General features: G+C 43.9%; 1 protein-coding gene across 1 annotated transcript in view; it reads left to right on the forward strand.

Annotated features, from left to right (window-relative positions):
• ADAMTS12 (ADAM metallopeptidase with thrombospondin type 1 motif 12) overlaps window positions 1–17220 on the forward strand; it is a 188460-nt gene that overhangs the window by 47424 nt on the left and 123816 nt on the right. Inside the window, exon 3 of the mRNA XM_059694981.1 lies at window positions 10641–10773. Within this exon, the coding sequence (XP_059550964.1) occupies window positions 10641–10773 (133 nt within the window). The remainder of the gene's footprint in view (window positions 1–10640; window positions 10774–17220) is intronic.

Below are 17220 nucleotides of genomic sequence, written 5' to 3' on the forward strand. Positions count from 1 at the left end.
CCCTTTAATACAGTTCATGTTGTGGTGACCCCCAATTTCATTGTTACAAATTGAACATAATTAAAGCATGGTGATTAATCACAAAAACAATATGTAATTATATGTGTGTTTTCTGATGGTCTTAGGCAACTCCTGTGAAAGGGTCATTCGACCCCCAAAGAGGTCGCAACCCACAGGTTGAGAACCGCTGCTACAGATTGAAACACTTAATAAGCTACTTCTTCCAGTCATGTTCATTGTTTTTCAGGAAACAGATTTCTTATTTACTTTAAGCCAGGGAGAAGATCTAATTATGAATTTTAAGCGTCTATTATTGAATATTCATCACTGGACAGATACAGGTTGAGCACCTGTCATGTGTTGGGCTGCCATAGGAGATAGAGCGCTGAACAAGATAGGTAAAAACATCTATCATGGAACTGACATTCTAGTGGGGAGAGTGACATTAGCTAAGGTGAAACTGGGAAATATATGCCCGTAGAGAGTATGTAATACGTGCTGTGAAGAAGACTAAAGGCAGAAGGTGGCTAGGGTGGGAGCTATCCACATTTTTGTTTGCGTGGTTAGGGAAGGACTTTCTAGAAGATGATATCAGAAGTGTATGTACATGTATCTGGGGGAGAGGGCTGAGGGCAGCATTCAAGGGCAGGGACCCCAAAATAGCATTGCAATCATCCCCTCTGGGTGTTCTGCCGAGCTCTCTGCTTAGACCTCTGCCTTTTTCTGAATGTATATTGCAGACAGGTTGGAGAAACACTTTTCCAAACATTCTTATGTTGCCACAAAACCCCCGTGAAAGCTGTGGGCATGTCATCAATGAAAGCTGGACTTATTTGGAGTTTCCGGGGAGAAGCTGAGTCACAGGCGGTTGAAACCTCTCCCTCCCCGCCAAACTGTGTGCAAGTTTCAAATGACCCAGCAGTGAGAAAGGATCCAGCAGGGCCCCCACATTTTCCCATGGGCTCCAGGGAGGCCGACCCTTGATATAAAGGGGGTTTCTAGCTCAGTTCTCCTACATTCGTTTTGCAGTTGGAAGCAACCAGGACCCAGCGCGTAGGGCCATTTCCTCCTTCATGTCCTTGGGGTCAAACAGACTGTTCTGGGAAGGTTTCTTTGGAGCCTTTGGAATGAAGTTATGTTTAAAACCATGAGCTCATGCTTTCCATAGATGAGACTTTGTCAAATGGACTGTCATGATATATAAAAAGCAGCTACCCATCTTCCTAGGCATGAATCTATTTGAAAGACGACTATTAGTAAAGCATAATTGGGATTTGCAGCAAAATAAATGGCCATGGTTATTAAGCTGAACATGATGGAGGGATATACATATGTTTTACTTGCAGATACACACAGTTTTATTTGCCTTTCACTATACCCATGGGAGGAGGCAGGGCCGGTATCATCATTTTCATTGTCCAGCTGCTTCTCCTAATTGCTAGGCCAGTTTCCTTTTCACCCCTTGCATTCCCACCTCAGAGTCTCAGATCATATGTTAAGATTTCTAGAAAGACAACTAAATACCTTAATGCTATTTTGACTTTTTCTTCCCAGCAGAAAGAGAATTCTATTTCAACCTTCACGAACTTGACATTCTCTTTGTGTTGATTTGGTAAAAAATCTGGGGGCAGAGATGGACTCCCATCAGTGTAATTGGTTTTAGGCAAATGTAATAGCCTCATTTTAAATTCCTTCACATTTTTTCAGTCTGAGGTTAACATTTCCTGGGAGCAAAGTTAGCCCATTTCCTCAATCCCACGGCTAGACAGCAGCTCCCATCTAAGTTTAGGCAATCTTCTTTTTTCTGGAGCTGGCACCCCAATTCTAGTTTTTGCACTTGATGTGTGTAGCCATATTGAATTTGTTTCCCATTGTTGCTGTAACACATCACCACAAGCTGTGTGGTTTCAAACAACACAGATTTATGATGACAGCTCTGGAGGTCAGCAGTTTGAAATGGGTCTCAGTGAGCTAAAGTCAAGGGTCGCAGTGCTGTTTTCTTCTGGGAACTTGAGGATAAACCATTTCCTTACTTTTTCCAGCTTCTGGAGGTCACTTTCGTGGCTTATGCCCCATTTCTCCATCTCCAACGCCAGCAGCAGGGCATGGGGCCAAGTCCTTTTCACATTGCCGTCTCTCCAGTTCTCTCTACCTCCCTCTTCCACTTACAATAATCCTTTGGGTTCATCAGGCCTGCCTGGGTAATCCAGGCTAATCTCCCATCCCATGGTCAGATGGTTAGCACCCTAATCCTGTCTGTGATCTTAGTTGCCTGGTGCCATGTAACCCAGCATATTCACAGTTTCTGGGCATCTTGGTGGGGCTGGAGGGCTATGGCTTTGCCTTCCACACATACATTGTTTTGTTTTTAGTTGTCTCCTTTTAACAATGTACATTTTAGTCTACATATAATGATTTGGGTAGTTTTTTGTGCCCCCCAAATGTCCCTGAGCATGGTACATTTAACTCATATAACTCAATGAATTATAGCTAAAACCCACAATATGCTATAAAATACAAAGTGAAGGGGAATCTAGTAAATAGTGTGATAACTTTGTACGGTGATGGTCACTAGATTCAGTGTGGTGATGACATTGTTAAGATATCTAAATGTTGAAACTAATATAATATTGTATGTCAACTATGTTACATTTAAAAAGTAGATAAAGCCCTAGCCGGTTTGGCTCACTGGATAGAATGTCAGGCTGGGGAGTGAAGGGTTCCAGGTTCAATTCCGGTCAAGGGCATGTACCTTCGTTGTGGGCACATCCCCAGTAGGTGGTGTGCAGGAGGCAGCTGATCGATGCTTCTCTCTCATTGATGTTTCTAACTCTCTAGCCTTCCCCCTTCCTCTCTGTAAAAAATCAATAAAATAAAATATAAAGTAGATAAAGAAGACTAAGAGTAGGAACATATGACAGAAAAAGTAAGGAACATGGAAGACTTGCCTGGGAGGTCTAATACCCAAAATTACTTCTCATCAGTGAGAAGCGTAGTATCCAGAGTGAGAAGGTCCACTGAGTGTCCAGCACCATGGGTGAAGGAAGATTCACTCAAAAGCACATAAATGCAAAATTTCCAAATAGCGCTGGTAGAAAGAAAATCCTAAACCAGTGATGGCAAACCTATGACACTCATTATTTTGGTTGATTTTTCTTTGTTAAATGGTATTTAAATATATAAAATAAATATAAAAAATATAAATCTTTGTTTTACTATGGTTGCAAATATCAAAAAATTTCTATATGTGACACGGCACCAGAGTTAAGTTAGGGTTTTTCAAAATGCTGACACGCTGAGCTCAAAAGGTTCGCCATCACTGTCCTAAACCTTTCCGGGAGAGAGACAGAGGCCATTCAAAAAGGACTGAGATTCCGAAAAGGTATCAGACTTCTGCATTTTGAAACTGGGTATTGGAACAAAGTAGGCAGATGTGAGAGCCAGAGTTCCGAGGATCTAACCTAAAGGTGGCGTCAAGGGACTTCAAGGGAAGTCCCGGGATTGACGATGGCTGGGGGCAGCCCTCTGAACCTCCAGGCCAGCTTGGAGCAGGGGCTGGAGAGCTCCAGGGGATGTCTCCAAGAGGAGGGGGGAACTCTATAGAATAGTGCCAGGTACATTGGGAGTTAAAAAGAATGGACTGTAATAACAAGGGAGACGATGCAATAGAAAAGAATAATAAGTAGAAATTCCAAGAAAAACAAAAAGCTATGCAAGAAAGGAAATACTAGTAACCTGTATGGCAAAGAGATCAACCAATTGGAGTAGATTTCATTTGTAATAGCACATCCTGGCTGAGTACCAGGTTTGCCTGGCTTCAGGATGTAAATGCAGTTGTCTGTATTGGTTTGACAAAGTAAGGGCATTAGGGGAATGGCAGCGGGGTTGGGTAAGAAAGCAGATCCTCATCTGTTACAACAAGTACAGTACTTCTGATAAGGCCTAAAAATGATTTAAGAAAACGATACCATCTTATTTTAGAAATATGGAGATAATTTCCAGAAGAATAAGGGGAAAAGAGTAGAACAAAAGACTATTATTTCTCATAATATGCTTTTAAAAATACTCCACTTTTTAAACCATGTGTTTGAAATACATATGAAGTTTTTAAAAACTAATTTATTGCATACTAACCAAATGCATTTTACTAACTTGATTAGATTCTGGATTATAAACAAAGAAAGAAGCAAGCAATGAATAGCTCTAGAACACATTTGGTTTCCTCATATGTATTCCTTCAACAACTCACCTCTTTTGTATCCCTGTGCCACCTTTGAAGGACACAGCACTTGTAGTCACACCAAAGAATTAGAGAGCAATGTTTATTCGACCGAAGATTTCAAAGATAAAGAAGCTTCCATCCTACATTTTCCATCATGCTCCAGGCCAAAATCCCACTTTGTGTTTGCACATCTTCCCCTCTGGCTGCCAGCTGGTGCATCTTCCTCTGTGGGTCCTGCACCTCCAGCCTCTCCAGCCCGGGTGCTGCTTGTCTGCACCTGGGTTGTTTCCAGGACTCCCGACGCCTCCTTTCTTAAACACAGTCATCCCAGGCTCTCCCAGCTGCTATTCCCCTGCCCGCTAGCACTTTAATGTCGTCTTCCAGGAGGTGGAGGTCTGTTCTCCTGAGGAGGAAGATTGTGTCTTCCCATACCTGCTCTCCTTTCAGGGTCGCTAAAACGCATTTGTTCTGCTCTAGTTGGGACATTAGAAAGTGGAGGCCGTGAGTGTTCACATCCACACCTTTAACGTCTCGCACTAGACCTCCTCTTCACGTTTTCACTTCTCTGCTGTGGCACTTTGTGAAGTTACCATGCTATCACACTCCTCAGGGCTCCCCTGTTCCCTTCACTAAGCCACCAGGGAAGGCGTTCCCTTTGGCCCTAAGTCGGTGTTTTGCCATTTGATGGTGGGAGAAGATACAAATGATCAAACGCCACCTCATGGAATAGTCTGATTCATGGGTTATCTAAGACCCCAGGGTGCTTGCCCACATGCAGATTCCTGGGTATCACGTTGGACTTACTGATCGGGATCTCTGGGCAAGGCTTCCAGGCATATGCATTTTATTTTATTTTTTTTTAGGTATATGTATTTTAAATAAGCTTTTCATGTGATTGTTTTGCACAGTGAAATTCAAGATAAGTGGATCATAGGATGCCTTGTTCTCTTTGGTGGCTGCATTTTTAATTTCTAAAGATCTACTTCAGCCCTAGCTGGTTTGACTCAGTGGATAGAGCATCGGCCTGCGGACTGAAGGGTCTCGGGTTTGATTCCAGTCAAGGGCACATGCCCAGGTTGCAGGCTCGATCCCCAGTAGGAGGAGGCAGCTGATCAATGATTCTCTCTCATCATTGATGTTTCTATTTCTTTCTTTCTCTCTCTCCCTTCCTCTCTGAAATCAATAAAATATATTTTTTTATAAAAGAAGCTGCGTGTTACTTAAAAAAAAAAAGACCTACTTCATTTGCTGAATGGCTGTCCTTTGTGAATTACTCCCTCTTCCCAGGAACTGTCGTAAATCTGTGGGAACAGTTCTTGGGAATTACTATTGAATAATTACACTGAGTTCCAAGGACTACCAAGTGAGAAACAAAGATCATTAAGAGACAATTCATCTACCCTCGCGTGAGCAGAACGTTTTCTTCTGGAACTAAACACTGAGCACTTCTAGAAATAACCCACCATGCTAGCCATGCTGCGAGAAGAGGAAATGATTGGTTTCGTTTTGGGGAAGAGTCCAAACGCTGTCACTTGGAGGAGATTCAGAAATGGCACCACTGCCAAGGCCAGGCACTGTTTGGGGTCATTTTCATGTATTGTCTTAGTTCTTCCAGAACTCCTTTCTAGACAAGGAAACTGAGGTTCAGAGAGATCAACGACTGTGCAGAGCCACAGGGCTTGCTACTGCTAGTGTTGAGTGTTGAGTGTTGAACTCGGCTTGTCTCCAAAGGCAGGCTCTTTCCCAGAGGAGAGCCACCTGGCTCTGTGTGGTTTCCATGGGAGAAGAGGAGGCCAGGACTTGGCATCCATGACTGACCTAGAGACTTGGACATGACGTTTATTGAAGATTTTATTGAGGAAATCCCAGTTTGGGAGTTAAGCTTGATTTGTTACCTGAGCTTTACTGTGAAAAACAACCTCCCAGGGGGAGATGACTTGGTGTCAGAGGTTGGATTAGAAAGCCTCCACCATCACTTCTAACTCTGAGTATCAAAAAAGCAGGGATAAATCTATTCATTCTGTCTCCTCTCAGGGTTGTTTTTTTAATATATTTTATTGATTTTTCACAGAGAGGAAGGGAGAGAGATAGAGAGTTAGAAACATCGATGAGAGAGAAACATCGATCAGCTGCCTCCTGCACATCTCCCACTGGGGATGTGCCCGCAACCCAGGTACGTGCCCTTGACCGGAATCGAACCTGGGACCCTCCAGTCCGCAGGCCGACGCTCTATCCACTGAGCCAAACCGGTTTCGGCTCCTCTCAGGTTTTTCCAGACAAGTCGATGTATAGCCCGTCACCACGGAGCCTCCCCTAGTTAGTGTGTGTGCGCGCGTGCGTGCGTGTGTATACATTTATACACATGCATATTTACTTTGAAGAATTGCCTCACATGATATTGGGGCTGAGAGGTCCCACAATCTGCTGTGAGTTAGCGAACCGGGAAAGCCAGTGATAAGTCTGAAGGCCCGAGAACCAGGGTCACTGATGACATAAACCCCAGTCTGAGAGAACATCTGGCCCTCGGTGGACTGGATGATGCCCATCCACTTTGGGGAAGGCAGTTTACTTTACTGGGTCCACCAAGTCCAATGCTAATGCCACCTGGAAAGGCCCTCACAGACACAACCAGAAATAATTAACCTGACACCCCATGTTCCATCAAGTTGATGCAGAAAATGAACCATCTCGTTAGGCATCTGTGGGAACATTCCTTAGGCTTCCGTAATAGCTAACAGCTACCACCTATGAGGCACTCACTTTGTGCTGGCACTCATGCAAACACTTCACACTGACTCACTTCATACACCTGACAACTTTTAATAAGTTAGTTATCAAGTGACTAGCGCTCTTCCTATTTTGCAGATAGGGAAACTGAGGCCCAGAGGAGTTGCCTACAGCTAAGAGATGAAGCCAAGTGGTTGGACTGGAGAGTACATGATCACAGTCACCACTGTATATTGCGTTCCCTGTGGATGGTGCTGTGATAAAATACACTGTGCATTTACCGAGGACCCAGCATATGGCAAGTCTTCTGCCAGGCATTTTGCAAGGAGTGTCTCTGATAGTTATAACCCTGCAAATTAAGATAGATTTTTGCCCCATTTTTCAGATGAGAAAAGGAGGCCTCCGTGTATTAACTAATTTGACCAGGATCACACAGCTCAGCTATTTCTATTAAACCTTGTCATAACGTTTTGGCCTTGTCATTACATTTTGATCTTATAATTTTTTTGAAATCCCTTTCATCCATTCTCAAGGAAGAGATATTTATCCTACTACTTGGACTCTGAGCTGCCAGCCAGCAAGTGGGATGTGGTCTTGTGTATACCAGGGCTGTGGCAGGCTCCCCTGCAGGCATCAGGGAGGTATGAGGACATGCAGGCTGATAACTCCTCGATCTCCTGGAGACAACTCCCTCTAGAAGTGGAGCCTGGCTTCCAATTCTCCAATTCCTTATGATCACAGCCCCAGTCCCCGGCCCCTGTGGGGACATCCATGTTCCTTCCTTTCTGGCCTCAGACAATGGCAGCCCCCTCACACAGCCCTTGTCCTGCCACACTTGCTCCTGATGACTCATTGAACTTTGGCAGATGGTACATCTTTTATACCTACTTTTGCCTCTTTCAATTCTCTCAAGTCTGAGTGCAAGCTGGCTCCTGGTCGTCTTAATCATGAAAACCAAACGGTTACAGTGAACTGTGACATTCCGGCAGTTTGCTTTTCTCTCCAGTGCTGCCCTAATTACAGCACCCATCGCCGTATGAGGAACATGCTCATAGCTCTCACTCCTTCACTGGTCAGCCAGTCTCCAGAAATATGCAGTTCCATATGGTAGCCATTAACCTCCCGTGGCTGTTTACATTTATGTTAATACTTAAAATTAGATGAAATTAAAGCTTCAGTTCATCTGTTGCATTGGGCACATCTCAAATGCTCTAGTGGCTGTTGAATTGGACAGTGCAGATATATAACATCTCCAACCTCGCAGGACGTTCTGGTTAAAGGCGAGAGACCAATAAACCACGGCCACCCGTACCAGGTGTACAACGCTCTGTGTTTATATGCTGGGAGGGAGAGAGGAGGTGCAGAGCTCAGATGGGAAATCTTCCTGCCTCACTGTCCCCCAAGCCAGTGGAGGTCTCTTCATTCCTCTCCTGCCTGGTCCCTTCTCTGTGGGGTCCTGGGGCCAACAGCCCTACTTGCACGTGAGCAGGTGTATTGCTTGCCTCCAGCTGGTGAGCCCCCCAGCTCTCCTAGGTCTCCACCTCCCTTTGGAGAAATATTTAGGCTGATGGGGTTGGTGGAGGAATGCAAACGGAAGTAAGTCTTTGGGGAAATGCTTGTCTGGCTTTCAGGCGTTCTCTCTCATGTTGCTCGTAAAGTAGTTATAATGTTCTCAACTGGAGTCCCATCTGTTCCTTCTGCACCACCTGGGTCCAAAATTGGAGGCCGAAGAAATGCCCACAAATCCTTCTTGTTGGTGATTTATTTTTGTCACGGACGTCAGTGTTTGGTGAAAGCAGTGTCACACAGGGACCCCGAACCAGCCGTCTCTAAGGAGTTCTTGACTTCGACTTTGCTTCTGTGGAACAAATGAACTTCATTAGCAATAGGCACGCTTCCTGCACGCGTCCCTGGTCTTTGTGTGGGAGTGGAAATCGAACCACGTCTCAGCACTGCGCGAGTCTGTTTCCAGCTGTTGTGTTGTAACCCGGGTCTTGTCAGTTCTTCCTGTGCCCGTGGTTTGTCTTTGGAGGATGATACTGAGAAGAAATGTCTCCCAAGAAATGTCAGCACATTTGAGGTCAGTTAGAACCACCATTAGAGTTGGTAGTTAAATCATTACCACCCTGCACTTTAAGGCAGCTGGTACAAGCCTCAGCTCACTTGACCCTCCACCAGCCCTATGAGGTAGTAGGCATCACCCCTCTTTTGCAGGTGGGGCCACCAGGTCAAGGTCTTATAGCTACTGTGATGACTTCTAGTAAAGTGTTCCTTTTTCCCTATTCTCCTCGTTACTAGTGATATTTTAAGGTCAATAAGCAAAATAGGAAGTCAGTCGTGGAAATTTGTATGAAGATCCGGTTTTATTACCGGTGCATGAAGCAAACATTTAGGAAAGACACCCAGGGCAGGTGTGCAGTAGAGAGCAGCCTCCTTTCATGGAGCCCGGTCCTCTCCTGACTGGGCTGCTCAGCTGTCCTCACAGTCCACTGCAGAGCAGAGCGCCCCGACCTGCCGAGGCGTTGGGTGGGGGGAGAGGGCCGTGGGCTTTGGGAGCCTTTCACAGTGTCCCTGGCCCCCCAATGTCCCCAGGTTTATTTTGGCAAAATTGAAATTGACTGAATGGCTATATTGACTCTGGAGAGCCTAATACAGTGAAATGATATAAACTCTGAGATCTGGAAAGAGCCTATGATAGATGAGACTATGAACCAGGCCCTTTTCTAAGAGCTTTGCAGCAACCCTCGATTAATCTCCATCTACCAACTGAGAAACTGAAACTGAGCAAGTCACTTGCCCAAGGTCACATGGTTAATAAGTGGAGGAGCTGGGATTTGAACCCATTTTAATTCCCGAGTCTGAGTTTCTGATCACCTGGAGCAGGTTGTCTAGGGAAAGCCCTGTTCATTGGTACAGAATTCAGATGCTGAGACTCAAGTCCATCCCAGGAGGCCATCAGGAAAGGCATTTTCTAAGCAGCTCAAACAAGCACTGAGAAATTTTCCTAAAGAGAAAAGAGAGTTGTAGGCTATGCCACTTCTAGACCTGGCCTCCAAAAAGAGCTACTCATTCACCGGCACGTCGAGAAAACCATGTATGTGAAATGAGAATGTCCCTTTCCCTCGGGACTGACAGAGGGCTTTCCACTGGAGACACCTGGAAGCCCAGTCTCCAATCAGAGACTTCGTGTTACAGTTCTTTGTTTTCTTGAAAACAGAAAGGATTAAAAACTTCAAGTCAAGCAGTCGTGTGAACATGTAGCTGGCTACCCACACCCAGGTCAGTAGATGTTTCATAAAGCTGTCAGGTCAGTGGACAATGGAGAACAGGTCGCAACGCCATAATAAGGCAGCTGGGAAGCACTTTATTTAAATTTATAGATATTCAGCTGTGGGTTTTGGGGGGGAAGGGTTCATGAACCTGCAATTTTGTATACTACATTTTGGGTAGACGTGTATATGCTCACTTTTTTCAATAGAGTCTCAAAGGGATCCGTGACCCCTAAACATTTAATTATGACTATGAAGACCTTTCATTATGTTACTTCTGTGTAGCTCTTCTAGGAGATTCAATAGCAGCTATGAAAGCATTTCAGGGGTCACCATGACCTGTGTCATTTTCACTTTGCTAATTTTCTTTGCGTAGATAAAGAATGGATTCAAATAAGACTTTCTACTGCGTGTATTTACAGACTGGATTTTTCCATCTACCACATGGAGACTTTTTCATTGAGCCTGTCAAAGAGCACCCCCAGGCCGAGGGCGAGTACCACCCACACATCGTCTACAGGAGGCGGAGGAAGGAGCCCGCCTGCGGATTACAGGGTATTGTGACTGAAATCTCCTCACTGGGCTGAGGACTTTATTTTGTTCGTTACTGTTTTATTCCAACATGACCTGTTCTTATTTGAATCTGTTATTTCCTTCCCATTCTGTTGGCAAGACGTATGTATCCTTGTAGGTATTAGTCATTTCAGTTCCCTGTAAGTCCCTTCGTGTTCTTAATGGAAAGGGAAGGGGCAGTTCCTACATCCTTGCTATATTAGTGAAGACACTCCTATGATATTCATAGTGGTGAATTGGTTTAAAAAAAAACACTTTTCTGAACCCCTTAGAGGAAGATTAATTAAAGGAAAATGAATTTCAGTACCAGCAATGTTGTCATACATTAGCGTGGAATCGTATCAGACAGCTTGTCATATCTGCATATAGAATGCAGATTTAAGTGTGTGATGATGCTGACGATGTGTGAAGAGAAACTGAAAAAATATCAACACATTATCAGATGATGAAATTAGCTAAGCTTCTTTCAGGTGCATTTGTTTCTAGCTCACTGAGGTTGGTCCCCACCCCTAAGCCCCTGGAATGGCCTTGTACTAAACAGTTTCAGGGAGCTTTCAGAGATAAACTGATCCAGGCTATTTCCTCTTTAATGTGTGGGAGATAATAGTTTATACATAAAGCACCATTGGAAATTGGGACATTTTCTTTAATATTGCATAGTTCATCCTTTATTCATAAATTAAAAAATAATAGGCTAGGGAGACAGTTAATAAATATTCTTTATGTCTTAAGAATTTGAAAACCATAGACATCAAAGGGAAAATAGGTAGATGATGAAGGAATCAGGGAAGGTGGATTATAATAGGATTTAATGGGACTTAGAACTTGACCTTTGTCAGTGGGAAAAATGAAAGGAAATTGAAAGAACAGGGGACTTCTCTACAGACTTCACCCTACCCTATGAGAGCTGTCAACCTTCTTAGGAGTTTCTTCTGTAATTTTAGCAGAGTATGTAAGCAACAGAAACTTTTGAGTCTGTGATATTTTCTGCACACAAAAATATACAGCTGCTTGAATTCCTCAACTTTAGTAGGATACTGCAACTTTGTCCTAAATTAGATAATTTCCTGTCTAAATATCCTTCTAGCAAGTATCAAGAGAAGGAAAGAGATGTATTGTCTGGCTAATTTGATGGATAAAGGAACCAATCCAGATAACTTAGTCTCAATGGGAATTTTTAGGACTCAGTTTATCACCGATCCAATCACCTGGACAATTACCCAATTTCTGTCCTACATTGGATGATAGATAAATAACACTTTGTGTGTGCGATTCACTATTTCTTAGATCCCTAGGTAATCAATTTGGCAGAGAGAGTTACTAGGGCAGTGAGTGGATTTGGCTAGAAAATTGCTCTGTGAAATCAGTTATGCTATTCCTCATCCACCCACCTTGAACACCATCTCTGCCTTATAACTTCATGTTGAGGTAGAATTGATTAATAATGAATGGAGAAGAGCATGTGTTTAGTCATAAAGACAGAGAGTGGATAGGAAAAGAACAGGATTTACAAATGTCATGCTCCCGTTAGGTCTCATACAGCACCACAGTTACAATGCTCGCCACGCCCTTTTTCATTATTGTCCTTCTAGGCCAGCCGTGGGCAAACTACGGCCCACGGGATCCCGCCCGTTTGAAATGAATAAAAAAAAAAAGACCGTACCCTTTTATGTAATGATGTTTATTTTGAATTTATATTAGTTCACACAAACACTCCATCCATGCTTTTGTTCCGGCCTCCGGTCCAGTTTAAGAACCCATTGTGGCCCTCGAGTCAAAAAGTTTGCCCACCCCTGTTAGGCCAACCTTAAGACGTACCACTTCCACTTCTATGAAGCCTTCTTTGAGTAGACCCACCTTGGAACAAACCTTTGCGTTACGGAGCTCTCCCTACACAGCTTCTAAAGGAAGCTTGTCCACTTGAACAGCTCTGTTGGAAGGACCTTTGAGAGTGTCCTCCTTTTTTCTCCAAAGAAGCACGTGTGGTTCAGAGAAGGGAGTGAATTTTTCAAAAGCTTCATGGTAGTTGGTGTTCAGAATATAGTCAAGCTCAGAAGTCAAGGTCCTATTAGATCTTGGGCTTTCTATTCCTTCACATTTATTCTTTAACTCTTCCTTTGAATATAAACTTTGTTTGAGCAACAATCTTGAAAGCCCCATGTGAGTAGGAACTCCCTCCCCAAATAGTATGTAACATAACATAATGTTAGGTGCAAAGTAGAAATTCAAAAAATAATTGAAATGAAACGATGAATGATTCATAGCCAAGTAGATGAAACTAGAAAATATGAGCCTCCAGTATATGTAACAGACAGAAGGAAAAAGGAATGGTGGATTTGCTAGCTGCTCCGGAAGCCTCAACCCTGCTCTTACCATCTCCCTTCCTAAAGTGATCAGTGGGATTAAATGCTGGAATGATAGCAAGAGATTCAAGAATAATCTAATGTGCTGTGAACATTCTTAAGGTATATGTGACATTCGGAATTTTAAAAACTTCATAAATTGAAATGAACTTGGTCTGGCTGCACCAGGTAACTGCAGTGTTCGTCCACCATGGTACCTGCAGGGATAATGGCATTAACTGACTGTAGCCATGTCATTAGCCAACATCCAAGTATACCTCGTTCTTAGGTCAGTTGGTGTTGGAGATTAAATTACTGTGATTAAATCAAGAAAGATCACCTTGTGTAAAGCAATCTGTCTTTGTAATGTTCAAAGCAGGAACACCCGTGGTGTTGAAAAAATATGTATTTTAAAAGTATTCAAGTATTTTATGAGAAAAAATATATCCATTACTTTCCCCTAAAATATGTCCCTTCAGTTATATTTATTTCCCACATAGAAGGGTACCCAGGAATTCTACCATAATTATTTTATCCATATAACCTAGTTCTTTTTTTCCCTCAGGATTTTATGGTGATGCTATTTTGTTATCGACTTGATCAGTTTGAACTAACATTTCTTAACTTGTATGCTTGTTCTGTTCATTTTCTGAACCTCATGTTTGCCAACTCTTGCCAAAGTTCTTGTTTTCTTCAACTTTCTGGACTCTATGTTAAATGATGGGAAAATACAGCCTGTCTGAATGAAATCTAGAGCAAATTTCAAAACTTCATTTAATCATAGCTTTTTCGGCAAGAATGTGTCACACTAGGGCTTGCGTGACTTTTAAATGGAAGTGTCTGGGGGAACTTGGTTTTAGGAAGCGAGGGAAGAAGAGTTAACACTAGTCAGAGAGGTCAGGTGACAATAGCAGGGTCAGCTGTGGCCAAAAGGGGTTCAGGCAGGTCAGATCAGAGTTTGGGGTTTCATGCATCAAGACTCTAGGCTAGAAACACAGGGTCAGGTTCCTGGCATGTATTTCTGTGTTTAAAATGCATTCATCTATTCAATGACTATCTATTGGGTATCTTCCGTACGTCTGGTACTCTCCTAGGTTGTGTGGGTAAAGCTGGGATAGGTTATGTTCTTGGTCGGGAGAGCTGTCACCCCGGATACAGGACGTGGGTAAGCAGGGACCCAGCCCTGGCCTTATCTTTATAATATATGGTCCGGCTATGAAGAGCGATGGAGTCTTAATGCCTGAATTAGATTTTTTTTTTACTTTTTGTTATTCCACATTATGTTTGTGCCGGATGTGTAGCTGTAATGTGTTCACTTTCTTTGCTGCTATACTCCATTGTGTCTCTGTCCCTTTATTTCCGCTCCTATGAATGGATCTGAATTGCTTGCAGTTTGGGGCTAGTATCCATTCATTATGTTCGACCCTCCTTGTGTGTGTGTGTGTTAGAGCAGAGGTTCACTGGGATGTCAAAGGTATGTACATAGCAGTGGAATGAAGTCAACGTCGCGTAGGCTATGTGCATCTATGATTTTACCAGATGATGCAAAATTGCTTCCCAGAGTTGCTGTTCCAAAGCAGCGAACCAGGGTTTCCACGGTTCCATATCCTGTCCACGCCTTGGTACTCTCACTTTGCCAGTCTGGTAGATATGAAGTGGTATTTCCCCGGGCGTCATGTTGAAGCTCCGTGTATCCCGTTGTGAAGTTGGGCCCCAAATCTGTGGCTTGTGGCTATAGATTCTCCATGAATTGTCTTCTTCCCTGGACCTGGAGAGCCAAGTTCAGGTTTGCTTCCTTGTTTCTTTGTTTTCTATTTCACTTAGTGCCTAACCTGACTTTCTACCTATGTGGGTCCTCACTTGCCTCTTTTCTCCAGAGAAAAAGTAGGGAGCAGCAGATGCCCCGACCAGCTAGCTCAGACCTCAATCCGCCTTCAGCCGGAGGAGCAGGACCAGGAGGACATTTGTATTAAGAGGTTTATTGCAGGAGATTCTTCCCATGACGGTGGGGCTGGCCAGGCAAATCCGAAATCCGTGGGCGGCCGTTCAGGAAGCACAGGCTGCACCTCGCAGGCCCGGGCAGATGCGGCTGAATATCTTCTGGAAGTCTCAGCTCTGCTCTAAAGGTCCTTCAGCTGGTTGAATCGGGCCCAGCCGATGATCAAGAGCTTCTTTAGCCAGGGTCAGCCGGTGATGGGCTTTGGTTACCCCTCCAAAATCTCTTCACAGAACCACCCAGATCGGTGTTGGGCTGAATAACTGGGGACTGCAGCCTAGCCAGTTGGTATATAAAAAGGTCATGATCACACTGCATCTTCTGCTTTTCTCTCTGAATTTATTTTTCATTTTTCTGTTTTTGTCTTCTGAATAGTCCCTCCCCCCTCCCCCTACCTTTTTATGCTTTAAGCATTGGTAGAGGCTTAATATGGGGAGAGGTTTTTTTAGAATAGCTAGTCTACCATCTTGCAAGAAATCAAAGCCGTGAGTGGGTCTCTTATATAAGTCATCTGGAAATGTTTGAGTTGCCTTTTAAACGGCATGCACAGGCATTAAAGATGAGCAATGTTAAATATTATACTTACATTAACAATAGCTCATTAAAGTTAATTAGCATATCAGATCACTAATCTGATACAGGATGGGGGATTGTTTGTAGTTTTGTTATGGTTTCATGGCAATCCAGTTAGCTGAAAATTTGAAATGACCACCACACTCCATATTGAGTCTAAAATGCTCTATTAGTTTTCCTTGGTTCACAGCAAACTTCCTTGGTACAGCCTGCCCGAGACTTGCCTTGAATTTCTTGATTGCCTAATTGTCTTATGGTTATAGTCACTCCACAATGATGCACACTTTGCTATGAGGCAGTTAACATTGTAATTGGTGTTCTGCACTGTTTATTTTTGCTTTTATTAGGGTGGTGTATGGTTTTCGATTACCTGCTTTCATAACTGGTGGGAGGTTGGGTAAGTGCTTCAAGCGTTTACCAAAAAGACTGTTGGAAGGAACTCAGGGAGCTATTTAATGTGTGGGCAGATGGGAGGATAGAATGGTGATGTTTGCTTTGTAAAGCCCAAGACCAAGACTGTAGGAACTCAGAGCCCCAGGCAGCTCAGCACACTTGCTCTGTAGCCCGGAGATGCTCACTTACCCGGCCAGGGCCTTTATCCCTTCCCTGGACCTTGCCACAGTGACTCCTTCCTGTGCATTTCCTCAGCACTCGGCAGTCCCTGCCTTTGTTCCTTGGTCATTTCAGGTGCAAGGTTTCCATCCCCAAGTAGGAAGCAGCTTCCTAGGAGGCATCGCATCTGCTCGGCCTACCTCCTCCAGCTGCTCTGCGCTGAGCACATGTTGTCAGCGGCCAGGGCTGCCCAGAGGGCAGGTAGAGTTTTGGAAGGGCCGAGAACACTGGGGAGTGATGCCAGGCGGGGAAGGGGATTTGGGTCAATCTGAGCAAAGGGTCAGTTTCAGGTAAAGGATGGTTCTCTGGTAGGACAGGAAATCCCAAGTCTGCAGTCATGTTATCTGAGCTGTTATCTGATCTGTTGCACCCCCCATGACTCTGCAGGGAGATGGACAAGGCATCTTGATGAGCAGTAGCCCCTTGCTTTGTCCTTGGTCATTCAGTGCTTCCATGTGCCTTGGGTGGAGACAGGAAGAGACTTACCCTATTTTATTTTATTTTTAAAATATATTATTGATTTTAGAGAGGAAGGAAGAGGGAGAGAGAGATAGAAACATTAGTGATGAGAGCGAATCATTGGTCAGCTGCCTCCTGCACACCCCACACTGGGGATGGAGCCCACAATCCAGGCATGTGCCCTGACCGGGAATTGAACCACGACCTCCTGGTTCATAGGTTGATGCTCAACCACTGAGCCAGGCCGGCTGTGCTCCTATTCTTTTCAAAAAAGTTTTTATTTTATTTATTTATTTTGAGAGCGGGAGAGAGAGAAACAACGATTTGCTGTTGCACTTATTTATGCATTCATTGGTTGATTCTTGTATGTGTCCTGACAGGAATCGAACCTACAGCCTTGGCATATCGGGACGATGCTCTTAACCAACTGAACTACCCTACCCGGCC

Source organism: Myotis daubentonii, chromosome 4 (genome assembly GCF_963259705.1).
Source record: "Myotis daubentonii chromosome 4, mMyoDau2.1, whole genome shotgun sequence".
In the NCBI taxonomy this organism is placed as follows: Eukaryota; Metazoa; Chordata; class Mammalia; order Chiroptera; family Vespertilionidae; genus Myotis; species Myotis daubentonii.